At 42.6% G+C, this 26,257-nt stretch overlaps 3 protein-coding genes and 1 long non-coding RNA gene across 11 annotated transcripts; 1 reads left to right on the forward strand and 3 right to left on the reverse strand.

Annotated features, from left to right (window-relative positions):
* Positions 1-978: 978 nt before the first annotated feature.
* On the forward strand, positions 979-12,995 carry LOC105021358 (protein-glutamine gamma-glutamyltransferase K). 3 transcript variants are annotated; one of them, XM_034288805.1, is made up of 14 exons: positions 979-1,242; positions 3,154-3,398; positions 3,686-3,877; positions 5,905-6,156; positions 8,735-8,853; positions 9,011-9,118; positions 9,637-9,814; positions 10,253-10,391; positions 10,629-10,821; positions 11,007-11,160; positions 11,321-11,602; positions 11,839-11,999; positions 12,133-12,269; positions 12,471-12,995. In XM_034288805.1, the coding sequence occupies exons 2-14, from the start codon at positions 3,155-3,157 to the stop codon at positions 12,610-12,612; spliced, it is 2,301 nt and encodes a 766-aa protein (XP_034144696.1). In that variant the 5' UTR covers positions 979-1,242; position 3,154; the 3' UTR covers positions 12,613-12,995. The 3 variants fall into 3 exon arrangements, with proteins under 3 accessions (XP_034144696.1, XP_034144698.1, XP_034144700.1); XM_034288807.1 differs by having other exon boundaries at positions 11,327-11,602; XM_034288809.1 differs by lacking the exon at positions 9,011-9,118.
* Positions 12,996-14,546: 1,551 nt separating this feature from the next.
* LOC105021330 (abhydrolase domain containing 4, N-acyl phospholipase B) lies at positions 14,547-19,007 on the reverse strand. 6 transcript variants are annotated; one of them, XM_010888957.4, is made up of 8 exons: positions 18,923-19,007; positions 17,289-17,374; positions 17,062-17,166; positions 16,655-16,970; positions 16,274-16,461; positions 16,052-16,163; positions 15,652-15,838; positions 14,547-15,550 (listed from the first exon to the last, which is right to left on the reverse strand). In XM_010888957.4, exons 2-8 carry the CDS (start codon positions 17,326-17,328, stop codon positions 15,461-15,463), a joined length of 1,038 nt encoding a protein of 345 aa, XP_010887259.1. In that variant the 5' UTR covers positions 17,329-17,374; positions 18,923-19,007; the 3' UTR covers positions 14,547-15,460. The 6 variants fall into 6 exon arrangements, with proteins under 6 accessions (XP_010887259.1, XP_019896742.1, XP_010887250.1 ...); XM_020041183.2 differs by lacking the exon at positions 18,923-19,007 and adding an exon at positions 18,601-18,742; XM_010888948.3 differs by lacking the exon at positions 18,923-19,007 and adding an exon at positions 18,182-18,594.
* Positions 19,008-19,181: 174 nt separating this feature from the next.
* Positions 19,182-23,385, reverse strand: LOC105021326. The gene is made up of 3 exons (XR_828816.4): positions 23,093-23,385; positions 20,401-20,570; positions 19,182-20,052 (listed from the first exon to the last, which is right to left on the reverse strand). It is a non-coding gene; the product is annotated as an uncharacterized LOC105021326 (long non-coding RNA).
* An 821-nt stretch (positions 23,386-24,206) lies between these two features.
* Positions 24,207-25,804, reverse strand: LOC105021320 (C-X-C chemokine receptor type 4). Its single transcript, XM_010888902.3, has 2 exons — positions 25,747-25,804; positions 24,207-25,544 (listed from the first exon to the last, which is right to left on the reverse strand). The coding sequence occupies exons 1-2, from the start codon at positions 25,759-25,761 to the stop codon at positions 24,438-24,440; spliced, it is 1,122 nt and encodes a 373-aa protein (XP_010887204.1). The 5' UTR covers positions 25,762-25,804; the 3' UTR covers positions 24,207-24,437.
* Positions 25,805-26,257: the final 453 nt, after the last annotated feature.

The raw sequence follows: 26,257 nt of genomic DNA on the forward strand, positions 1-26,257 counted from the left end.
CAGGACTTGGCACCTGTACACAGTGCCAAAGCTACCAGTACCTGGTTTAAGGACCATGGTATCCCTGTTCTTAATTGGCCAGCAAACTCGCCTGACCTTAACCCTCTAGAAAATCTTTGGGGTATTGTGAAGAGGAATATGCGATACGCCAGACCCAACAATGCAGAAGAGCTGAAGGCCACTATCAGAGAAACCTGGGCTCTCATAACACCTGAGCAGTGCCACAGACTGATCGACTCCATGCCACACCGCATTGCTGCAGTAATTCAGGCAAAAGGAGCCCCAACTAAGTATTGAGTGCTGTACATGCTCATACTTTTCATGTTCATACTTTTCAGTTGGCCAACATTTCTAAAAATCATTTTTTTGTATTGGTCCTAAGTAATATTCTAATTTTCGGAGATGCTGAATTTGGGATTTTCATTAGTTGTCAGTTATAATCATCATAATTAAAAGAAATTAAAATATATATATATCAGTCTGTGTGTAATGAATGAATATAATATACAAGTTTCACTTTTTGAATGGAATTACTGAAATAAATGAACTTTTTGATTATATTCTAATGTTATGACCAGCACCTGTATACTCATATTGTATCTGTAATAATAAATACTTCTACCCAATATGTTCATATTCCCCAATATGCGATTTTAAATTGATTATTTCAAAATTTGAAAGTACTATTTCAAAGGGAAACTTTAAGATATTAGCAAAAACTCTATGCTTGATAATTTGTGAAAAATCTAAGTTCAGTCAGTTAGACAATGTCATGTAGAATCTATTGTAGTGATTTCTTATGAATTTCCTCACTTTTGAAATATTTATTTAAACTAATAAGCTACCAGCTGTATCATAAAAAGCCATGGTTCTGAGGACTGCACTTTTACCCATGTCCCTAAGTGGTCAGTTCGCCGACACTTAGATATAACCTTGACCTGCACTCCGCGCTTAGCTATGCGAAGACCAAAGTTTTATCCAGACTTGGGTGTAGGCGAATGAGTGAATGTGCGGTTGCAAAAGCTGTGAGGGGCTGGGTGGAACCGAGGAAGAGGGTGTGTCAAGTGAGATGTGATGAAGTTTCTCAAATCACATAAAATCCCATGGTGCCAGAGGACTGCTATAACAATACATATTAACGCTCACTATTTCGCGAACGGTGTCAAAGAACCGTTATCAACCTTTAGGCGTGTGGAAAAAAAGAAGCCGAACTTCGGTGAATAAAGAAAACATCACCATAACGTAAGCATGTTTAATATGAATTCATGCATAGTTCTGATTATTAGCTTTTAGGCACATGACATATGGTCATTACTTGTTAACTCACTTTTAAACGGGAGTGAAGAGATTTTTCTCAAATTCGCGCTCTCCTTTGTGTTTTTGCGGAGTTCGGAACCGTTGTACGTCGGGTGTGATGTGAAAGTAAGGGTGTAAGTGTTATTGGCTACCACGCTCTGCTCATAAAGTTAGAGATAATTAGTTGCAAACAAATTCCGCAGAAGTATTTTAAATATATCAAACTGATTCAACCTGAAAGATACTCTGTATGCCTCCCAAAAGTAGTATTCCTAAAAAAAAAAAAAGCCTTTTTTAACCTTTCACCTCTCGTCCGCACTTCTCTAGTTGGTCGTAGGAATTTTGTTAATTAATCAGGTGGAGATGTTATTTTTCTGTTCTGCATGCTATGTTATTTACAAACACTATTGATGCATGGGGGAGGGGGCTTCCACATCTGGCCTCATTTTGAGTTTTGTGTTGGTGTAGCTGTCTCCAACCCACAGTGTTTAAAGTGAAAATCGTTTTTGTGCACTGTTACAAACTCTTATGCCAGTGTCCTGTGTGCATTCAAACAATGCTAGAAGGGTATTAGATGGCCAAAACAAACTAACAAGGGAAAAACGGTCAGGGAGTAGGGCAAGAAAAGGGGTGTGGTTCGGACAAACTGGAGGAGAAGTGTTCCAATAGGGATATAGAGATGACAGTAGTTAAGAAGGTGAAGGACAAATGTATAAAACGTTTTTCACTGTCGAGAGTGCAGAATAAGTTGAACCATGTTGGTATGATGGGCCTCATCAGAACCCCAAATGTTTGCTTGTTTTACTCAAAAGGAGCAAAATAGGTTATGGGTTAGGGTTTAGGTTTTAGGTGGTGTTCTAAGAATTGTACAATTAATTCTGACTTTTGCATTTATCATCACTAATTTGATGATTAGTAAAGATTTGGTTTGGGATGTTTGGATGTCCAAGTGGAATATCATTGGATATTCAAAGAAAAACATTAATTTTCAGTATTCTACAAAACTGTGCAGGTTACACTTATGTTCAGACACAGCAGACATATACAGTACAGACCGAGACCAGTGTTGGACAATCTTCTTTTGGTCATGTTACACGTCTCATGAATTTTGTTTTTACTCTTTTTAACCTCTGATATTTGACCTTCGAACCCCCCAATATGTAGTAGCCTAGATCGTCTCAGATTCGTAGTCTCATCACTGGGCTAACCTTTCTTTTTCTAGTAAAACTGGTATAAACAGATTAACTAAATTAGACCTAACTGAGGTTAATTGTGTTGTCATGAGAATATGATATGTTTTAATATGTAGGGACTACACACATCTGTGGCTGGGTTGGGCTCTAGGGTCTGGTATCAGTCAGACAGTGAAGAGGTATGTTGGGGTATTTGGGGAATTTGGACCTTGTGTCTGGGCCGGTCATAAAGCTAACTACCACAGTATGCCTTGGGATTGGCAGACCGCACAAGTTGGGAGTGCAGTAATTGTGGGAATACTTTAAAGGAAAACAAGCAGGTTTCTTGGAATGGAGGGAGGGGTAGATTAGATGGAAACTAGATGGAAAGTCTATGAAAGGTTTACATTTGGCTGAAGAGAGGTTGTACTATGTTAACAATATTTTTCAGTAATGTAAGTGCACTGTGTTGCCTAAATTAGCATTCAACCACTCTCATATTATCTAAGGTTAGGCCTTTCAATTATTCCCTTTTTTAAACTCTTCATAAGGTATCATTATTATGTATTGTTACCGTATCATCAATCCACCAGTCATTATCTCATGTTTGACTTTATCTTTGGTATCATCAATCTCCCAGTCATAATTCCATCTCCAGCTTTATCTTCTATATACTCCCTCTCAGAATGCAAGGAGAACTATTGCCAGTTAGTTCTGATCTGGGCCGTTTCCATGGCGTCCCACGGACCATGGTGGAGGTTACCAATCAGAAGGAGGCAGGGTGTAAATCTAAGGGGCAGAGAGGCTGTTGCCGTTGGTTTCAAAAGATCTGTCCGTGCTGCTGTCGCCAGAAAAGTTTGCATGACATCAATGAAACAGACCTTTCTGAAGATCTCCATCAACCCCTTAATGGAGACAACGAGTTGAAAGGTATATATTTATTTTTAATTAATTAGTTCCTTATAGTGTAGTTAGGAAAAACCTCAGGTCTTACCTATCAATAACCATTGGAATAACTTTTATATTGATTTATCCATCTATATCTGTGCTAACTGCTTATATGCCATTACGTTATATGCTCACTAACCATTATATATAATTGTTAGTCAATTTTATTTAGATATTTTCTATTCCATTTGCAGCCCTGTTACATTAAGTAATATTCTGAGTATGTCTAGATTACTTGGCAATTAAAAGCAAATCTGATTCTCTCTCAGAGCTGTTGTTGTCAGTGTGCTCGGTTGATCTTCTGAGTAATAAAACTGGTCAGAACCGCCTGGAACATCACACCGATCTTTACCATGGTAACGAGCTCATCATCCGACGTGGCCAGACCTTCCTGATGGAATTGGACCTTTCGCGACCTTTCAACTCTAAAATAGACAAACTCCATCTGGACCTCCGGACAGGTCAGTTTTACCATGATAGCTATTATAAAAAAGGCTATTGTGTTATATTCCCGGGTACATTATGTTTGCCCCTTGAATGCAACATTATATCATACACTGTATAGTAGTAGGAAATGGGAACAGGCCACTGTGAAATGTTCAAATAACATTAATCAAGGCCCCAGAAAGGCACAATGGTCTCATTGCCTCGCAGTGGTCTAACTCACTGCCTTGCATTACGGTGGTCCTATTCACTGCCTTGCCGTACAGTGGTCCCACTCACTGCCTCGCAGTACAGTGGTGTAACCCACTGCCTCACAGTACAGTGGTTAGCTCACTGCCATGCTTTACAGTGGTCTAACTCACTGCCATGGTTTACAGTGTTTTAACTCACTGCCATGCTTTACAGTGTTTTAACTCACTGCCTCACAGTACACTGTTTTAACTCACTGCCTTGCAGTACAGTGTTTTAACTCACTGCCTTGCAGTACAGTGTTTTAACTCACTGCCTCACAGTACAGTGTTTTAACTCACTGCCCCGCAGTACAGTGTTTTAACTCACTGCCTCACAGTACAGTGGTTTAACTCACTCCGTCGCAGTACAGTGGTATAACTCACCGTATTGTGTTTTAACTCACTGCCTCACAGTACATTGTTTTAACTCACTGCCTCGCAGTACAGTGGTTTAACTCACTGCCTCGCAGTACAGTGGTTTAACTCACTGCCTCGCAGTACAGTGGTTTAACTCACTGCCTCTCAGTACAGTGGTTTAACTCACTGCCTCACAGTACAGAGGTTTAACTCACTTCCTCGCAGTACAGTGGTTTAACTCACTGCCTCGCAGTACAGTGGTTTAACTCACTGCCTCGCAGTACAGTGGTTTAACTCACTGCCTCGAAGTACAACTACATCATTGCGGCCACAGAGTCTGTAAATGTCCCTCAGGGACCATAACTCTGACGTTGTGACATGACCAGAAAAATACCCACCCTCTCAAACCTGATGTTACGGGTCAAAGCCCGATAACGCAGTTCCTAATCATGTTGCCCCATTGTTTCTGGTCAGTGACATGAGCAGGAAGGTTGTAAACTTTCACAACCTTGATTCATTTAAGAGGAAATCATATGATAGGAAAAGAGGATCCAGTTTAGTTGTTGCCTTGGAACCAATTGTTTATGATTCAACACTGTGGAGACCAAATAAGGATTTAAAGGTTATCCAAAAGAAGTCCAGATTTTTAACCTTGGTGGTTATTTTCACTACTACTACTATATTGTTGCGTTACTGCTCTTTCTCCAGCCACTCATTAAAAAGGTCATAACGACAAATTTAATTAAGAAGAGTAAAGGGACAGGTTTATCTCTGTAGGTCACATCAAACAGTAACATTGTGATAAAACACACACTTTCCCCAGCTAATGCAAAAGGAGTTTTTACAACCCAATACCTTAATACAAAACAGCAGCCTAGAGGCAGAATAGACTTACTCACACAGACACATACTCTGTGTGCTACATGTGAGGAATTCTGTGTTTGCTCCCGGTGGAGTTATCTGTTTAGCCAAGCAGTAGTGTAATGCCTGACTGCACACTTGTGGTTTACACTTGGTTTTGGCACTGTCACCCTCTGGGACAACACATCCTATGAATGAGGTGTCCCCACTTTCCTGCAAATCCGACAATGTATTACCATTACATACGTGACTGTAATCCACTGTCTTGCCTTATTCAACTCTTTTCTGGTCAATTCAGTCTTAAGTTTTGTTGTAATAGTCTGAAGAGCGTCCCCGTGCTCGTGTACCTACAGGCAAGCAGACACCCCTTCCCCTGGTGTAAACAGTTGGCATTTCCCAAGGGGTGTGTGATGGTATTGAAATGGCCGTCTCCACGTTTCTGGGAGGAATGTGAATGTGATTTCCTAGATGAGTTTCAAGCACAGCTGCACTGTAATCACCAAAATATAACATGGCTTAAATCAACATGAAGCGTATATGTTTTACAAATGTGCTGTAGTAACTGTCGACTGGTGCTTTGCCAATGTGTCTAACAGGACCTCGACCCGCTGTGTCAAAGAACACACACGTCTTAATTCCGCTGGTGGAGGAGTTGCAGGATGAACGCTGGGAAGCCAAGATTGTTGAACAGAATAGCAACAGGATCAAGCTGTCGGTCAACTCGGATCCAAAAGCTGTGATTGGCCGGTACAAGCTGACTGTGACCGTCAGTTGCCCCAATGGCAAGGCTGCAACCACACATGACCCGAGCAAAGACATAATCATGCTGTTCAACCCCTGGTGTGAAGGTAAGGTGGGTTGGGGAAGGAGGGAGGCAGGAATGAGATATGAAGGGAGAAAATGGTTATTGCGTACGTGTTTACTTTCTCCCAACCCATCACTTTTCTGACGCAGCTGCTTCATGTTTCTCTGTTTACTCACAATCTAGTTGACATGATGTCAGTGGACAGATCAAACACATGCATGTGATTTCATGTTCTTTTTCGCAAACAGGCCGGAGAAAGTAGCATCAGTTACTGGGTTTTCTAAGTGCTACAGTGCTGTATATACTAGGTTAATTGTTGCAATCCATTTATTCCATTACAGTAGGAGCAGACCACTGACCTACTCGAAACACCAGAGTCTAGGGTGACAGAACAGAAACAGGGGAACAGAGATATGAGTCATATAAGGGAATTTTGGATCTGACACTATATTTAGCTACTAGGTCTTTCAGAGTAGTGTTAATGTAAACTTACACATAGATGTGGAAATGCAACTGACTGACCAATGTCCAGCAATGTGCTGCTATCCCCCACCAAGTCACAGTTTGACTCATTGGGACCATTTGCGTAACTCTGGTATTTGCCAAAAGACATAGACATGTTGGCCTGTTGACCTTTTCGGTTATCACATATATTGTTATACTGTATTTCTTTTACTCAAAATCCTGTATTTTGAAGTCCCTAGAATTAAAGGAGAGACATTGTATATTTTCAGGTTGAGAGGGCTTAAATTGGCCAATGCCTTTAGTCTGATAGAGAAATGGGTAAAGCTATTTGTCTTAGATTGCATTTCAACAGTTATCTTTCAACAGTTATTTATTTCAGCAGTTATCATAAAAGGTTATATTCCACAATTGCAGTACAAACTGCCTTTGGAGTATACAACATTAATACAGCAGCTTGAGCCAGTGTGCTCTCTGTCTGTCTCTCTGTCTGTCTCTCTGTCTGTCTCTCTGTCTGTCTCTCTGTCTGTCTCTCTCTGTCTCTCTCTGTCATTCTCATTCTCTCTCTCTCTGTCTCTCTCTGTCTCTCTCTGTCATTTTCCATCCATCCATCTTCTTACGCTTATCCGGGCCGGGTCGCGGGGGCAGCAGTCTGTCATTTTCATTCTCTCATTTTCTCTCTCTGTCTTTCCATCAGACTATCCATAGCTCGCCCTTCCTGAACCCACTCCCCAATGTAATAGATATTTAGCATGAAGTAAAGCCAGCCAAACCCAAGCATTTAGACCCTGTCAAGCTTTCTAATCTATATCAGTCCTCACTCCACTGTTTCCCATAAAATGTGTATTCTCCCTCCCTCTGTCACTCTGTAATATCCCCTTCCTATCTGTTAGTATACACTTTTTGGACTTATTCCTTATTTCTTGCCCACATTTTTTCTTCAACAATAACTTTTGTTTCTTCCCCTGTTTTCCCTTCATCTGTTTCTGCATTTTTTGCCTCCCTTTTTTCTGACCATTCCTCCCCACAGTGTTCTCCTTCTCAGTGTTTGGATAATCACATCCATGTGTCCAGTAAAGACATGAGACAATGAGATATTCCCACTGAGGGTCCACTCCACCCAATGGTGTATTATCTACATAGGGTGATGTCACACTGTAGGCCTTTTCCTCGAGCCGACCCCTGAATGATCTCCAGGACCATGCAAAGACAAAATACATTTAACACCCTCTGGGGATGTGGCTGTGTTCAGAATTAACCAATCACATTCAAACTCATGTAAAATAGAAATCATTACACACCTGCCATCACTTAAAGTGAGTCTGATTAATCACAAATAAAGTTCAGCTGTTCTAGTAGGATTTTCCTGAAATTTTCTCATTTGCATCTCAGAGCAAAAGCCATGGTCCGCAGAGAGCGGATCTCATTGTTGAAATATATCAGTCAGGAGAAGGGTACAAAATAATTTTAAAAGTATTAGATATACCATGGAACACAGTGAAGACAGTCATCATAAAGTGGAGAAAATATGGCACAACAGAGACATTACCCAGAACTGGACGTCCCTCCAAAATGTATGAAAAGACGAGAAGAAAACTGGTCAGGGAGGCTTCCAAGAGGCCTACAGCAACATTAAATGAACTGCAGGAATTTCTGGCTTGTACTGGCTGTGTGCTACATGTGACAACAATCTCCCGTATTCTTCATATGAATGTGCTATGGGGTAGGGTGGCAAGACGGAAAACTTTTCTTACAAAGAAAAACATCCAAGCCAGGCTGAAGTTTGCAAAAACAAACATCAAGTCCCACAAAAGCATGTGGGAAAATGTGTTATGGTCTGATGAAACCAAGGTTCAACTATCTGGCCATAATTCCAAAATGTATTTTCTGAGCAAAAACAACACAGCACATTACCCAAAGAACACCATACACACAGTGAAGCATGGTGGTGGCAGCATCATGCTTTGGGGCTGTTTTTCTTCAGCCGGAACCAGGGCCTTAGTCAGGGTAGACGGAATAATGAACATTTCCAAATACTCTCTGCTCTGTGAGGTATATATATTCTGCAATGCTTATAACAGTTAACCCTACTCTGGACTCCCACTTCATGTTTATCAAATGTCCAATTTCTGTTGTGTTTGTCTCTCGCTCGCACTTAGATGACACAGTGTACATGGATGATGAGGAGGAGAGGAAAGAGTACGTGCTAAATGATACAGGGAGACTCTACTATGGCACAGAGAAACAGATTGGAGCTCGGACATGGAACTATGGACAGGTGTGTGGAAATTGGTGAATCTGTGAAATCTCTTTAACAAATTCCGGTAATTTTGAAGAGCCCAGTCATTTTAGGCACACCTTCTGGGTTTACTGATAATGTTGGCCTTTGTTCTGTCTTTCGTCTTTCCATGTCAACTTCTGTCTGTGATGTTTAGTTCCATGAGGGGATCTTGGACGCTTGTCTCTATGTGCTAGATAAAACTGAGATGCTTCCATCTGCTAGAGGGGACTCTGTCAATGTTGTCCGAGTCCTATCTGCCATGGTGAGATACTGTCAATTAGCATGGCATGCATTAGCGAACATACAAAGCATCCTTACATTTTACATACCTGTAAAATGTTCTTTTTAAATGATGGCTGAGATTTATGCTTAGGTGATATTATGTTAATGTCATTATTATTATTGTACCATTACAGAAAGGAAATGTTTTTACAGTATACTCTACAGAAACGGGTTGATTCTATTTACTGTTTTTCTGTTTGATGTAGAGATTCCAACTATATAGGTTGTATGTACAGTAGTTATATGACTGAAATATTTCAACAAAAAAACAATTTTTCCAATATTTATACACCAGTATGATGCTTTCATGTTAAACAGCTTTTACATATTTTGATTGCTATCTTCTGGGTATGTACATTATAATTTCAGTTCAACATTAATTGTGTTTTAAGCCAAGAGCACGACTTAACAAAAACTACAAGTCTATTTTTCTCTTTTCACAGTATGTTGTGTAAGGATAAAACTCCTAACATTCTTTCTCTCCTTGTTGTGTTCCAGATCAATTCCCCAGATGATAGTGGAGTCCTGGCAGGGAACTGGTCAGGGAATTATGCAGGAGGAGTTTCCCCTACAGCCTGGAGTGGCAGTGTGGACATCCTGAAGAAATACTCCCAGGAGGGAGGCATGCCAGTCAAATACGGACAGTGCTGGGTCTTCTCTGGGGTCACCACAACAGGTGTGTGTGTGTGGGTTTGTGTGTGCGCGTGTGTGTGCGTGCGTGCATACCTAGACAGTAAAAATATGATTGTCCTCTTAAATGTCTAGTTCATTTCTCTATATCGACTTTCTCTCTTTAACAAGACACCATTATAGTGAGTGTAGACCAGTGAGTGTTAGCAAACCCCAGCACTGCAAAGCGCATGTTACTCCTATCTACCCAAAATATACATTCCTCTCATACCTAGTGCTTCCCAACTATGTTCCAGAACAATAAGGCTCTTCTGTAGCTGTCTCTCTGACCAGTGTAGGACTTCACACATTTGTGTTATCTCCATTCAGTTGGCTGTCTTAGTTTTGAGATGTATTCATGTCTGAGTCAATAATGTTATTCTCCGTCTTTTTCCGTATCACTACGATGTCTTTGCTTATTTAACCCGGCCTCTTCCTCTCGCAGTCCTCCGGTGTCTGGGTATACCATGTCGTAGTGTGACAAACTTCCAGTCCGCTCACGACACGGATGTCTCACTCACCACTGATGTGTATTTTGATGAGAATATGGAGCCGATTAACCACCTCAACACTGACAGTGTTTGGTGAGTAATTATCGGTCATAGCGGGGCCTGTTTTTCATAATCAAGTGAAATGCATTCAGCTTTGAGCGTTTTTAGTTTTCAGTTCAGGACACTTTAGTGTATACTCTTTGGCTTGCAATGTCTAGAAGTGCCTTGAACTCTTTTTCACCTGACCGGAAAACACACAGGCTCTAGATATTTCAGTGGTTGATATTTCAGGGTTTGATTATCTTAACAAACCCTGCCCATTCTCTGTAGGAATTTCCATGTATGGAATGACTGTTGGATGGCCAGGCCAGACCTTCCGCCTGGGATAGGCGGCTGGCAGGCGGTGGACTCCACCCCCCAGGAGACCAGCCACGGAAGGTTCCGCTGCGGTCCTGCCTCTCTCACCGCCATCCGCACTGGTCAGGTGTACCTGAAATATGACACACCGTTCGTTTTCGCTGAGGTGAGAAAGCAGTGCAGGTGGATGGTTGAAAATGTTGGGACAATTTAGTTAAGCAACCCACCGCGGAAACCCGAATCAGGCAAGGAAACTTCAAGACTGACCTCAGGTCACAGGAGCGACTTCTCTGTTTCTCCACGGAGAAAGAGTTGTGCAGATCTGACCTGTCTGTTTCTGTGTCTGGTCAGGTGAACAGTGACAAGATATACTGGCAGAAGAATCGAGACGGCACCTTTAGGCAGATCCACATTGAGAAGAAGGCTGTGGGGCATTACATCAGCACCAAGGCCGTGGGGTCTGACGAACGCACTGACATCACTCACCTGTACAAACACGCCGAAGGTACAGTCGTATGATCAGGTCCTACACTTCAACCCTCCTGTCAGAGGGTTGCTAAGCAACCATGCACACTCAAACAGTATTGACTGTACATACACTGACCACCGATCCAGGCCTGTCCTATTAAGGGTTTGTGACCCCCCCCCTCTGTTCAACCCGCCAGGATCAGAGGAGGAGCGCATAGCGGTCGAGACGGCCAGTCGCTACGGCAGCAAGCCTGACATGTACTCTACGTCCAAGGTGGATGTGACTGTTGAGGTGAATTTGGAGGGGGAGGGACCTCGTATGGGAGCGGATGCCCAGCTGACCATCGTGGTGACCAATCTGAGCTCCCAGCCACGCAGTGCCACCCTCCACAGCCAGGTGGCGGTCATGTACTACACTGGGGTGCTGAAGGGAACCGTCAAGAAGGAAAAGTTATCTGTGGAGCTCATGCCCAATGAGGGTTAGTAGACCAGGGATGGAGGTAGTCAGTACCTCGGTTACAGGGTCAGGTCATTTTTATACAGCTAATGGTCACGGTTAAGCCTGGGCTAATCTGAACCTAGATCTGTGGTTTAGAGCTTCTCAAGCCCATCTATTCCAACGTTTCATTTTCGTTACCGTAATCACAAGGCCAGTCTGTTTGCCGTTACCACGTGTGCAGGAGTGTTGTGATCCCCCTCCATTCCTCCTCCCCAGTAAAGACGATGGAGTGGGTCCTACCTTACCAGTGCTACCAGGACCAGCTGGTGGACCAGGCTGCCCTCATGTTGACTCTGTCTGGACGGGTCACTGAGACCCAACAGGTCCTGGCCACTCAGACCAGCTTCAGGCTTCGTACACCTGACCTCAAAATTGAGGTGAGAGCATATCCAGGATAAGGGGTGAAATTGTTCATATTTTGTCAGTTTGATTATCAAATTGTTTTTGTAAGCGGTGTATGGATCCTTTTCAGCAATGCGGTGGTATTCACATGGATTTCTGCTTCCTCAGCCCGTAGGTGAGGCGGTGGTGGGGAAGGAGATGGGAGCCAAGATCATATTCACCAACCCTCTGCCACGTACGCTGAAGGGCGTGGTGTTCCGGGTGGAGGGACTGGGCCTGCAGAAGGTCCATGAGGTGGTTGTGGGGTAAGACACTGACTGTGAACACCTCGATTAGCATGATATTAGCCTCACTCTGTCCCTCTCACATCCTTTTGTTCTAATCACATTAACGATAACAATATCACCTCGTCGATAAGCTCTAGCTCAGTATGTAGCAAGCCACTCCTGTTTCTACCTGTCCATGTTCCAGTTCTCTTAAGTAATGTTCGATTCTCTCTCTCTTAGTGATGTTGGGAGCCACTCCACAGTGACTGTGACAGAACAGTTCATCCCTACCCAGGCAGGACCCAGGAAGCTGGTGGCGGCTCTGGACTGTAAACAGCTGACACAGGTGCACGGCGTTGCCGACATTGTTGTCAAGGACTAATGAGGGAACTCCTGGTTGCTTTCATTCAAGTCTTGTCAAAGAAAATGTGAAGCCTATTATTCTGTTTTCCTTTAACTTTATATACAAATATAAATATTTTATGGATATTTTATGAATATGAACTGATTTTGGAAGGAAGTTCTAATTATTTAGAAAAACGTAGTAATCTAATGTGCCCAAAGAGGATAAAGCCATTACTGTATCCACAGTCCGCATCTAGTGCTGTGAAATAGTATTGGTCGCATCCGATTTCTGCCTTTTTCACCCTTATAATAACACTAACCAGTGAAAACTGCAGACATTTTAAATCTAAAAACATTTTCACTGCAATGTACAGTACACTCACCTAAAGGATTATTAGGAACACCTGTTCAATTTCTCATTAATGCAATTATCTAATCAACCAATCACAAGGCAGTTGCTTCAATGCATTTAGGGGTGTGGTCCTGGTCAAGACAATCTCCTGAACTCCAAACTGAATGTCAGAATGGGAAAGAAAGGTGATTTAAGCAATTTTGAGCGTGGCATGGTTGTTGGTGACAGATGGGCCGGTCTGAGTATTTCACAATCTGCTCAGTTACTTGGATTTTCACCCACAACCATTTCTAGGGTTTACAAAGAATGGTGTGAAAAGGGAAAAACATCCAGTATGTGGCAGTCCTGTGGGCGAAAATGCCTTGTTGATGCTAGAGGTCAGAGGAGAATGGGCCGACTGATTCAAGCTGATAGAAGAGCAACTTTGACTGAAAGTAATTGGGCATCGTTTGGGCAATTGGGCAAGCTTCGTGCCCTGGATGTGCATCCCACAAATCTCCATCAACTGCAAGATGCTATCCTATCAATATGGGCCAACATTTCTAAAGAATGCTTTCAGCACCTTGTTGAATCAATGCCACATAGAATTAAGGCAGTTCTGAAGGCGAAAGGGGGTCAAACACAGTATTAGTATGGTGTTCCTAATAATCCTTTAGGTGAGTGTATATAGTAACTGGTTGGGCAACTGAAATGTGTTATGTGAAATACTGTGATGTTACCTACACTGTATATGAATGTTAATGTATTCTCAGTTATAATGAACACTGAAGGTCCTGTGGTCAAACTTTTTTTTTAAGCAGCATTGTATTCAGTTACCTTAGAATTCAACATATGTTCTATCTTCATCAATGTAGTGTAACAAGCCAGAAGTCCATCTCCATGTGTTTGCTCCTGAATGTGAAGGAACGGAAGTCAGTATTTATCTTACTTTGGCTCACTGTGCTTCATTGCTGTAAAGTGCCCTTATGATAACCCTGTACAGCAGTCAACCCGTGTTCAGTCGTAACCACAGCTCTGTTGATCTGCTCTCCTAGTTTTTGTGAGATTTTATACTATTACATTACACCCGTTTGCACTTAAAACTAATTTTGTTAATGTATCCATGATCTATATATATCTACTTACAAGTTTTTATATTGTCACTGTACAGTATTGTAATACAACATGTCAACGTCTTTTGTTTATGTGATGATTCCCTAGAGTACATAACCAGATTTTCTGAAAAGGTATGAGATCCAAAAGATGACATTATTTAGCTTGTTTAAATTTCACTCCCTGACTGCTTTTTAAATCCAGAATAACTCTATTGTAACCTTGGCTGATTCACCCACCTGTTAATTCCAATTCATACGGAGATTCAGTGTGCATATGCTTTAATCTGCAAAATGTAGAATGTCATACATCTTTGTTGATGCGCCAGTAGAGCTTCTATCCTAAGGCATAGGTTTGTATTGTATATGGGGGTGGGGGTCGTCATCTCCCTCTAATTCTACAACCCTGCTTGTATCCACAGGATATGAGTGTCTCGTTCTCTCATTCCTAGCGACCACAGGGAATGAGTTGTCTTTTAACTTCAAAGAAAACATCCCAAACATAACGATGATAATGATCTCTAGTGGTCATGTTGAGAAATGCATCTTTATGAATTTCAGCTTCCCAGAGCATAGACATTCTACAACACAAGAATCCTTAGGTCAGATTCTGGAGATAACTGGATAACTAAACCAAATACACAGACCAACAAACCATTTACAATGTCAAGAAACAAAAAAAATTGGGAGTGACGCTTGAATTCTCTTAATGGACATGGTAAACAGAGGCAGACCACTGACAGAACAAAAGCGACAGTCATGTTTATCATATACATTTGTATAAAATACTAGTATACTACAGAAAGCACTTTGATAGTGGAATGACCAGATAGATGTCAGAGAAATTACACATAGTGGCACAGACCAGTGAAACTGGCTACATAAGATGTCATTGAAATTACAATCACATTTAAACCTTGTTCACCTTATAAAAGTGAGCCTCATTGGCATTCGCCATAGTTACTGAAAAACAGAAATATAATAGTTTAAATATGTACTACAAACCTTACATATTAAGCACTTCACCCAGACTCATATTGCTAATTATCCACAACAAGATGTAAAAAAACATGTTTTTCCTGACAATAAAAACAGCTGAAGTGACCTTGTATATCCATGAAAAACATGTTGCAGTCAAAAAGGAAAAACTCCTTGCCATTCTTACCGAAACAGTTTGGATGAAAATGGACAACTGAATAAGTGCTTGAATCTGTCAACCTGGACAGTAGACCTGATGCGGGGTCTGGTCTCCCAGGCAGTCAGGTCAAGACAGTCAGCTCACAGGCATGTCCATAACCAGTCAGCCAACTGGTGTCCACTAATCAGAGCGTAGTGAAACTGGCCTGTACAACATGGACCCATGTCTACGCAATCATCTGATTGTAAGTGCTTAGACGTTAAACCAAGAAGACACACTCATCTTCTTGGTTTGTCAGTCGTTCTTAATCCACCAGGTTACATATATTCCGGACCACTCTGTTGAAGTCCTCTGGTTTGTCAGCATAGACATGGTGAGAGGCATCGTCGATCATCTGAAGAGACAGAATATTACAATGAGTCGCACTCATTACATAACAGTCCCTCACACTTAACTACACTCCCGCGAAATAAATAGGAATTCTCTCCTAATTACCACAGTGCGTGTGGCTGTCCGGCCTCTGATTTTGGCCACCTGTTCTCCAGAGGCGCTGTCTACCCAGGACCTTGCCCCGTACAGGAGGGTGAGGGGCATGGAGGGGGGCAGCAGGTGAACCCGCTGCAACATGGGCCTCTTAGCCCAGCCGAGGGACTCTGACATGGCCCTGAAGCCTACCTCCCCACTGGGGATACAGGCAGAAAGGACGATTAAACAGGGGTACAGGTAAAAGGGAGGCATGGACAGTTGTATGAAGGAAGAGGTTTGAGGAGAAAATGATGAGCAATCCAGACTTCTGGGGCATGTCAGTCAGTGAAGTAAAGCCATGGTACACAGCCACGTAAACTCAGTGAACTCATGAGATCTTCCAACAACAACCACAGATGGACCCACATACCTGGGATTCTGTGCATTACAGTGGTAGATGTACTGGGTCATGGTGTCATCATCAAACAGCTCCTCAAATTTCCTCTTAAAGTCTGGACGAAATCTATTCACCAAACCAGGACCTGCTCGTATCACATGAAAACCACGAGGAAGAGGAACGGTAAAGATGTTCATTAGACAACTTTTGGAGACGCCTTTAACAAGTGATCTGAACGGGAACGAAGTGTATCACCCCAGGGGCCTGCTGCTCTGATGACAGCCAGAGGGTTGAAGAGGGAGACGACCGAGGCCAGAACCTTCACCCACCGAGGCAGGGGGGGCCTCTTCACCACGTCTGGACCCTGTCTGTCTGGGTTCTCCACCCCTGGCTGGTGGCGCTCAGGGAAACCCCAAGGGTCCACCAGGATCAAGTGAGTCACCCTAACAGAGGCAGACAAACTCATTATTCCATTCATATTGTAAATAGGACATTTTTCTGAGCAGGAATCTTGGTTCTACTGATAACTCGTTGAAGTGCAGTATTTTCACATCAGGGAAAATACATGAATAAATGGCTTCCAGTCCACAGCATAATAAATACTGTGACTTCGCTGTGGAAAATAGAACCTCTCACCTAGAAGGGTGTTGGATGGCGTAGGACGTAGCCAGGTATCCTCCCAGGCTGTGTCCCAGTAGGATCATGTTCTCTAGACCTACACATTCCCTCCACAGTTCAATAGACTTGACAAACTGCTCCTCCGCCAGGGCAGCGTCCGTGGGGAAGCCTGGTCGAGAGCTCCGTCCGAAACCCAGGAGGTCAAAGGCGTGCACAGGCCGAGAGCCACTCAGAGCATCCAGGTTACGGATCCACAGTCCCACGCCTCCTCCAAACCCATGGACCATCACCAGAGGAGTCTTCTTAGGAGCTATGGGGGAAGGTAACATTTGGCCTGCAATGTTTTGGTCATCATCAGTACGCCTGCAAAAACACCTCCTCTGCCTACACAGCTACATGAACAGAAGAGGTTCAGGTGAGAGTACCATGCTCAGCAGCTTTACGGGCAGTCTTGTTGGTCAGTGTTAGTGTCCATATCCTGTCCTGGTTGGGTAATGTGACATACCGGGACCACAGGTCATTCTGTATACCTGGGACAGATGCACACGGAAAATCACCAGGTCAGTGACATTCCTACTAAAGGTAGACAAATATTTTGCTCTAATGAAAACAAAAGAATAAAAAAAGGAAGGTATAAAACGAAATATCGTACGGGAAAGGATCTTGGCCTCAGTGCTCTTTAGACGGGACATGGAAGTTGGACGCCAGGATGGCCACCAGCCCCACCACGAACTTGGCCTGTACAGTGAATGTGTTAATATGACATGGTAAAACAGTATTATGACATACATGGCTACCTCAAAGTCTAAGCAGACAGTGTTATCACCATACAACTAGGTTAGCATATAGACTAGCCTACACACCCTGTAAGATACAACAACTGCAAACACCAACATATCAAACACAATAGAAGCTAGGGCCCCTTCACCAGCTACTAGAGCCTGGAGCTCTGGCCATGTTATCCAACAAGGGAAAGCTCCTGTCCCTGTTGTTGGTTCCTGTGTATATCACTTCTTAAGGCCTGAGTTGTGGATTTCATTGGCAAAGGGGTCCAGTACAAAAAACTAGGAACATTAATTAAGGCAATCTGCTAAAAGACATGAATATAAAAGTAAAAATGTATAAGAGTATATAGTAACAAAAGGTTAACCCAGGAAGGAGAGGTAATTCCGCAATTCACTGGAGTAGGGGCTTGGCAGAGGTGACGATGCAAAAATGCTATGTCACTGACGGCTTCTCCAAACACGTCACTACCGTACTTATTTTCAATACTGCAATTTATGTATGTTATGTAACCTAGTCCCACAATGTCACCGTTTGCCAGTTACTTTTGAAATAAAATTTGTTTGACAGAAAGTAGAAAATAAATGTAAAATATAATATTACAAAAGCACCTCATTTTAGACTGATGGTTAAATAACCACCTGTTATGAAACTTACTCGGTCTCGGGTTCGTTTAGCATCGGAGCTACTGTGGGATCCATTATGACATACTCCGATATCGACAAAAAAAGCTATACTAGTGATCTACAAGCTTTAACATACGTCAAAAATTCCTAGATTTCGAAGACCCGGTTACATCTGCTTTGCCGTTGCATTCGTCACAGTCCGTCTCAATGCTCTCCGGGCGACCAAAGTGTCAGACATCGGTGTTCAATGTTTTGTAACGCCAACATTCCGCAGTCAGCTGATCCATACGAGGGTGGCGTTTCGTCCTACAGTATGATTAGCACTATAGTCTGACATTTAAATCCGCGGTATATCCCACTTTCGTGTGCACAGCAATTGTACGTTTTGTATGTTATGAATGAACCTCAAATGTGTATCATCAATGTCATGGAGGGAAAAAAAAACTTTCATTAAACATAGATATGCCAAATGTACGTTATTTTTTTAGTAAATTAATTTACTCTATGCTGGTTTACATGCTGTAACCAAGAAGAAACACAAAGCTGAAGGTTTACCACGGTCTTCATAATGATGAACTCATGTTTCTTACGACAGATCGGTCCATGAAAGACACGACGTGGGAAAAAAATATGATTAGAAGCGCAAGAACCATAGTCTGGCTAGTGGCTACGCAAACGTTTTGAAGTCACATGTTATGATAACAAAATCTCGCTGGGGGGCAAATGTTTTCAATTGATGTTGTGAATCCGTTCAGTTTAGGGGACTTTTCAAAAAACCTTCAGTGCACGGAGGGGAAAATGTTCAGGAATAATGTTTTTGTGAGCAGGTCAACTGAGTTTTTTAAAAAGTCCCCTAAATTAAATAGCCAGATATTACCGGAGTTTGCAGTTTCAGGACTGCAGTTCTAGGACCCTCGTTATTCTTGACGACAGCGCCACCTAGAGAATTGGATAACCGGATGTATTCGACCCAAGCCCGGAGGCTGCTGTTTTTTGCGACAATGACAACACACTTGATGAGCCTGTGGAGGCTTTCTCAGGATATGTGATGATGTTTAAGGAGACAATTATACCCACAAAAAAAGATATAATATTTGAAAATATGTTCAAATTATAATCCTTGGATAATTAAAGAACTTAAAATAACATTACAGTAGAGAAAAATGTACATAGTCCATAGGTGTCAAGATTCAGTGTAATTTGATTCAAGGTAAATGAAGTAAGCAAATTAAGGAAGCTAAATGGTGTAAAGAAAAGGTGGAAAATTGTGGACAGACGTGTGATGCCTGGAGAGGCCTCAAATCATTGTCCGGGACTACAGAGAACCAATGTAAACCCTGCAACATGAGCACTGAGGGGCTTAACTTCACCAAAGAGAGAAAGTCAACATAACATCGTCCTCATAACATCAGTAATAAGCTCCCGAAGACCTGCTAACTCTAATCTATTATATTGCATTGGATTTCATTTCATCATTGTAAGGAAACGTGTCTTTGGGTGATGTGGGGTGGATGGAGCTGCGGAGAGGATCCACCGCTTCCTTCTGTTCTGCTGCTGGTGTTGAACCTCCACGGCAGGATGGATGGGCTGCTTGAGGACGTTTCCTTTGGTGTGGATGGGCATGCTGGGATGAACTTTGTTGTATTGGACATGGCTGCCAACATTGACCGCATCTCGGTAGAGCGGATCATCTTGTAAATACAGTACATGCCTGTACGCATACAAAATGCTGTATGTGTCTGACGCCACAAGGTTCCCTCAGGAAAAATATATTTTTATATTCTATTGTATTTGCTGTGGCTTTTGCAGTCACCAGATCTCAACCTGAAATGTGTCATTTTGGAGAGGCAAGACACGGACGACTCTGGGGGCAGATTCAAGATTATATATATACACATTATTATTTTTTGAATGTTAACCAAAAAGAAACAATTGACAATAACCCCTCCCAACACCACATCCAGACCGACATCCATCACCCCCCACATCACTCCATCCACCTTCATCCTTCAATGAGAGAGACAGGGAGATAGACAGAGAAACAAGAAAACGAAAATATAAAAAAACAAGTTATTGACATTTGACTTTTCCTGACCCTTCAATATTCAGTGGTAACGTCATTGCGGTCAGCAATTTAACACACATCTGTGAATGGTATATCCTAAAACATATAATGATAGAAGTATTATTAGGCCTATATATTATTTAAATGTGTCTGAATCAAATATCTGGACAGAGCAAACAAATCAGAGACGGAGTTGTATTGATTCACTGCTCAAAAGGAATTGTTGATAACATTCAGGCTGCTTTTAATGCATCGCATTTAAACTTCACAGATTTTTTTTTTTACTTTACCTTCATGGTAAACTGCATGGTTGAAATGCCCCTCTAAATGGGCTGTGCTCTTGCTCAACCTTTTTGGGTGAAACACGTTGAGTGACAGAACCGGCAGTGGACGTCCTTGCAGCATGTGGTGTCTCTTTTTAATCCGGCAAGGATCTTCCTTCCTGGATGGTTATATGCATCTTCAAAAGGAGAGAGCCTAATTGGTCAAACTGAACATTGTAAGATAATTTAGTCCCAAGCCTATTACTGAACCACAAGACTATTTTAACTTAAGTAAAATGGTAAAACGATGAGTATTTGATTTGATTTAGCTGACAGACAGATCATATCCACATGCTTTTATCATCTTTTGAAGTTTAATTAATGTGCTGGCCTGAAGTAATTATCATAGTCATTATCATAGTTGGGCTTGCCAAAATTGCACTATGGATTCAATATACAACAAAACAAATACACTAAAAGTTAATTTTGCAGTAAGCTATCACACATTAACAGGGTCCACCTCTCTGGCTCCACCCCCTATAGTAAAGCCTTTAGTATCATAACGTTAGCTAACTTCACTAGTTAGCTAACGTTATGATACTAAACGTTAAGCCTTTGGGCAAAGTTTGGCCTAGCTACAGTGGGGAGAACAAGTATTTGATACACTGCCGATTTTGCAGGTTTTCCCACTTATAAAGAATGTAGAAGTCTGTAATTTTTATCATAGGTACTCTTCAACTGTGAGTGACGGGATCTAAAACAAAAATCCAGAAAATCACATTGTATGATTTTTAAGTAATTAATTAGCATTTTATTGCATGACATAAGTGTTTGATCACCTACTACCCAGTAAGAATTCCGGCTCTCACAGACCTGTTAGTTTTTCTTTAAGAAGGCCTCCTGTTCTCCACTCATTAATAATAACATAATAACATTACAGTAGAGAAAAATTTACATAGTCCATAGGTGTCAAGATTCAGTGTAATTTGATTCAAGGTAAATGAAGTAGGTTTGCAGGTTTTCCCACTTACAAAGAATGTAGAAGTCTGTAATTTTTATCATAGGTACTCTTCAACTGTGAGTGACGGGATCTAAAACAAAAATCCAGAAAATCACATTGTATGATTTTTAAGTAATTAATTAGCATTTTATTGCATGACATAAGTATTTGATACATCAGAAAAGCAGAACTTAATATTTGGTACAGAAACCTTTGTTTGCAATTACAGAGATCATACATTTCCTGTAGTTCTTGACCAGGTTTGCACACACTGCAGCAGGGATTTTGGCCCACTCCTACATACAGACCTTCTCCAGATCCTTCAGGTTTCGGGGCTGTCGCTGGGCAATACGGACTTTCAGCTCCCTCCAAAGATTTTCTATTGGGTTCAGGTCTGGAGACTGGCTAGGCCACTCCAGGACCTTGAGATGCTTCTTACGGAGCCACTCCTTAGTTGCCCTGGCTGTGTGTTTCGGGTCGTTGTCATGCTGGAAGACCCAGCCACGACCCATCTTCAATGCTCTTATTGATGGAAGGAGGTTGTGGGCCAAGATCTCGCAATACATGGCCCCTTCCATCCTCCCCTCAATACGGTGCAGTCGTCCTGTCCCCTTTGCAGAAAAGCATCCCCAAAGAATGATGTTTCCACCTCCATGCTTCACAGTTGGGATGGTGTTCTTGGGGTTGTACTCATCCTTCTTCTTCCTCCAAACACAGCGAGTGGAGTCTCATCAGACCACATGGCCTTCTCCCATTCCTCCTCTGGATCATCCAGATGGTCATTGGCAAACTTCAGGTTGGAGTCTGTTTGATTGAGTGTGTGGACAGGTGTCTTTTATACAGGTAACGAGTTCAAACAGGTGCAGTTAATACAGGTAATGAGTGGAGAACAGGAGGCCTTCTTAAAGAAAAACTAACAGGTCTGATTAACATTCAGTCAATAAGGTTGCTCACATTAACTTTCCTGTCCAATTTAAGACACCAGCATTGTTTTATACAAACAATACATGATTCAATATAGCGACTCACACTGATTACCATCCATCTTGTTAATAAACAAGCTATGTATTGGTTAAGCTTGTGCCGGTTATCCAATTCGTTAGGTGACGCTGTCGCGAATAACGAGGGTCCTAGAACTGTGGTCCTGAAACTGCAACTCCCTAAATCAGCCACATGCTACTCCCTAAATCAGCAGATTAGGACATAGACGGATTAGGAGCTACTTTTTCCCTTAAGATGTTTTGTGAATACGGCCCTTGATTTTTATATCTAACCAGTAGATGTCACTATTGACTGACATCAGCGTTTCTTAAAGCCTCGGCACAAATGTTTTGAGTGTCTTGTTTCGGAAAGAGTCGTTCTGCCCATCACTAGTTAACGGTGGGTTTGTATCCAGAAACTGTAAAAGTAAGATCAGTGTTTCACAGGTGGGGGCCACTGGTAAATTAACTGTGTTCATCTTAAGACAATGTCTTTCATATGTATACCGTGGTGCAAGGTTGCATAGCTACTTGCAAGCAACATGTCAGTTGTTATTATTCATTAAATTATTGCACCAAATAAAACCTATTTCACCTGACAATAATTGTGTTTGAGTTTAGGTGTATAAAAAAATCGAACAGCCTAATTGTTTTCTTATTTTTTTTAACAAAAGAGTTATGAGGTTAAGTTAATGCCACACATTTTTTTCCATTGAAAATGTAAAATAAATGTGCTTACCCGTCACACTGTTCTGATATTATATGGGCTATGCTACGGTAGCTACATCCCTCTTCACCCGGCCACACAAGCGTTCGGCCGCAGATTAAAGTATTTTTGAGCAGGGGTTCCTCCCGGAGATGAGCCAGGTGCCCCGTTCAAAGCCCACGGGTGAAGTAAAACAACTAGCGATGAACATGTAAACATATTTTATGAAAACAAAAATGTTTGGATCCTTCACTTCACATTTTTGGCACATCTCAGACTGTTTTTCAATTTCTGATGCCGGTCCCACCTCCGCTGCAGCCCACTCATTTGACGGTTCAGAGCGTTCCAGTTTAATATAACTGTTGGTGACATTTTTTGTGTCAGTGGCCATTCCGACAGAGTTCCCCTTAATTACCACCACCCAGCAATAACCCCTCTCAGGGTGTCCTCTGGTCATCTAGTACAGAACCATTACCGTTCATTGAATGTTCCAGAACGTAGAAACTGCGACATTATGAGCACTTAACACAATTTGCATAACCATTGTTTGAGTTACATTTCCTTTTTAGTAAGTATGTGCCTGTTTAAATGTAACCTTTGTGTGTCCGCATCCGGACATTTTCTAATGGACTTGCCAGGAGTTATTGCTTCCTGCCCATTTCAACAGCTTTGGCCTGTAACCTGACTTCCCATACACACCAATACATGTGCATACACGCAGTAATATTTTATGTTGGCTATGTTGTTAAGATGTAAGTTCCTTCTCTGCTGTTGTGACTCACTGACACCTGTTCGAAAGTCATACGTTTGAGTTTCATTTTCTGTGAGTGTGTGCGAGTAGAGTGTGTTGGCAGCAGTGACTCATGGTGAGGGGAGTACGATGACTGTTATAAAATGATATGGGCATTCGTCAATAAACACACCTGATCACCCCTCACGTGTGGGTGGGTAGTGTACCGTTCCCATAACTAGATGGGAATTATTTTTAGGTGCGCTTGAATGGCCAACTGTACCTCCGGAATTTACCCGTTTCACTTTTACGAGCTTGAAGAAAAACAACTGTCTCTGATGCACGCACACACACACACACACACACACACACACACACCAGAAACCAGTCATCGAGAGGACAGACTGACGAAGGATGTATTTAAAATCATTTTTATTACAAATGTTTGCAGTACAAATGCTAATATACCGTGAATACACCGTGTTTATATATAAACAGTGAAAGATGGCAAGGTATGAGACACCAGAGAAAAACTGACCAGCGGCTTTCTCACATATTTTACATTGACATTTTAGTCCCGTAACAGACACTCTCATCAGAGCAATCTAACAACTGACACACCACACAAGTCCTAGCGTATTGTGTCTGTTAGCTGGAGTGCAGACTAGATGATTCCGACTCAGTTGTTGTGGACGTCATGGCGCCTGTTCGTCTACGTGACCCAATTTTCTGGCTGGAGGTTCGAGTAAGTGTGAGGGCGCGGCGAGCAGAGCTCTTGAAACCTGCTCCCAGGAAGGCATAGAGCAACGGATTCAAGCAGCAGTGAGCATACGCCATTGGTTCAGACACCGCTATCCACACTCCCAGCCCTGACTCCAGCATACAGCCCCGCGGGATAAGCTCCAGGCGGAGGAGAGCATCCACAGTGATGCCGATGCAGTATGGCAGCCAGCAGAGGAAGAAACAGAGGACCAGAGCAACTGTAGTTCGCACCGCCTTCCTCTTCTGCTTCTGGCCTCCCAGAGGGCCCCGGGTCAGTCTGGAGACAATCACCCAGTAACACACCAACAGCACCAGGCCTGGCAGCACCAGACCCATCACCACCGTCTGCAGCTGGAACAGGGACACCCAGAGTGGGGCGTTCTCCGTTGGGTACAGTCTCGCACACACCATCTCCCCGTCCCCCGCTTCCTGGGTCCGGGCGAACACCACGTCGGGAATAGCCAGGAGGGCGGCAGGCAGCCAGGCTCCAGCATACACCAGCCTGTGGGCCAGCAGCTGCCGGGTGTGTGTGGTGCTGGTGTCCGTGGCTTTGACCACAGCCATGTAGCGGTCCAGGCTGATGAAGGCCAGGATCAGCACACTGCCGTACAGGTTTACAGTGTAGATGACGTGGACACCCACACACCAGACCGCCCCAAAACACCAGTTCCCCAGGGCGGCGTCCACGGCCCAGAATGGAAGCGCCAGCACAAACAGCAAGTCTGCGGCAGAGAGGTGCAGCCGATAGCGGTCCGTCAGGCTGAGCCGGGCCGTCCGCTGGCAGCCCAGAACAAATACCACCAGGCCGTTCCCGGTTATCCCCAGGGTGAAGATCAAACCGTACACCACAGGGAGGAAGATACGCTGCACGCCAGGGCTCAGCAGCTCACGGTCACACGGCTCCTCAAGTCCAGCTCCTAGATCCCCCAAGCCAGATCCAAACCCGGAATTTGAGTCATTGTAGTCAAAATCGGAATCTGGTATCACAATGTGCTAGAGAGGGAAAGAGAGGGTTATTAAGTAAACATGAAGCAACTGAAATACATGTGGTAAACCTCAGTAAGGAGTGTCTTCCTCATTTTAACATGAAAACCCAGCAAGAAATATCTTCTGTTTTTGTTAGATTGGTAGTCTGTTTATGAGACTTAAATGTTGTAAGTAATATGAAGCCCCAAAGGACCAAATAAAACCATACCTCGTAATAAGACATGATGGACACAGCTCAAACTCCTTTTACACTCTTCTGTATTTCTCTGACTGGAGTGAGGTTTTGTACCCCATAAGGTTAAATAGCCAAGCCTGCCCCTCTCCCTCTCTGGCTCCACCCCCAACACTAATACACACACACGCACATACATCTGTGACCCGCTGAAATGCTTTTCCTGTTTTCTAGGTGTCAGGTGCTGAAAGTTGCTCTATTGCAGGATATTTCGTGTTTTTATTTGTGTTGTGTGTGTGTCTATGGGTTTGCCTTTGTTTATTGTTTAAATCTCTATTTTAAAAAAATGTTTTAGTCGATTTGGAACAATTATCAATAGAGTCTTGTGGTTTTTCAAAACTCTTATTACAAAACTCCAAACAGATCACACTTGTAACCTGTTAAATCTTGCATTCAAAACAACTGGTTTTGTTTGTAAAAATCTTTCACCACATGATCATTGGTTCAACCACCAAGTTTTGGGTGAAATGTAATGAGTACATTGGAT

The sequence above is a fragment of the Esox lucius genome, chromosome 3, assembly GCF_011004845.1.
Source record: "Esox lucius isolate fEsoLuc1 chromosome 3, fEsoLuc1.pri, whole genome shotgun sequence".
In the NCBI taxonomy this organism is placed as follows: domain Eukaryota; kingdom Metazoa; phylum Chordata; class Actinopteri; order Esociformes; family Esocidae; genus Esox; species Esox lucius.

Coding starts and splice junctions, on each gene's coding strand:
- LOC105021358 (XM_034288805.1), top strand. CDS start 3,155: ATGCAAGGAGAACTATTGCCAGTTAGTTCTGATCTGGGCCGTTTCCAT. Junction 11,603..11,838: donor GGAGCTCATGCCCAATGAGG/GTTAGTAGACCA, acceptor CCTCCTCCCCAG/TAAAGACGATGGAGTGGGTC. Junction 12,270..12,470: donor GTCCATGAGGTGGTTGTGGG/GTAAGACACTGA, acceptor TCTCTCTCTTAG/TGATGTTGGGAGCCACTCCA.
- LOC105021330 (XM_010888923.3), bottom strand. CDS start 18,120: ATGGATCCCACAGTAGCTCCGATGCTAAACGAACCCGAGACCGA. Junction 17,375..18,076: donor CTAAACGAACCCGAGACCGA/GTAAGTTTCATA, acceptor TTCACTGTACAG/GCCAAGTTCGTGGTGGGGCT. Junction 15,551..15,651: donor GGACAGCCACACGCACTGTG/GTAATTAGGAGA, acceptor CTGTCTCTTCAG/ATGATCGACGATGCCTCTCA.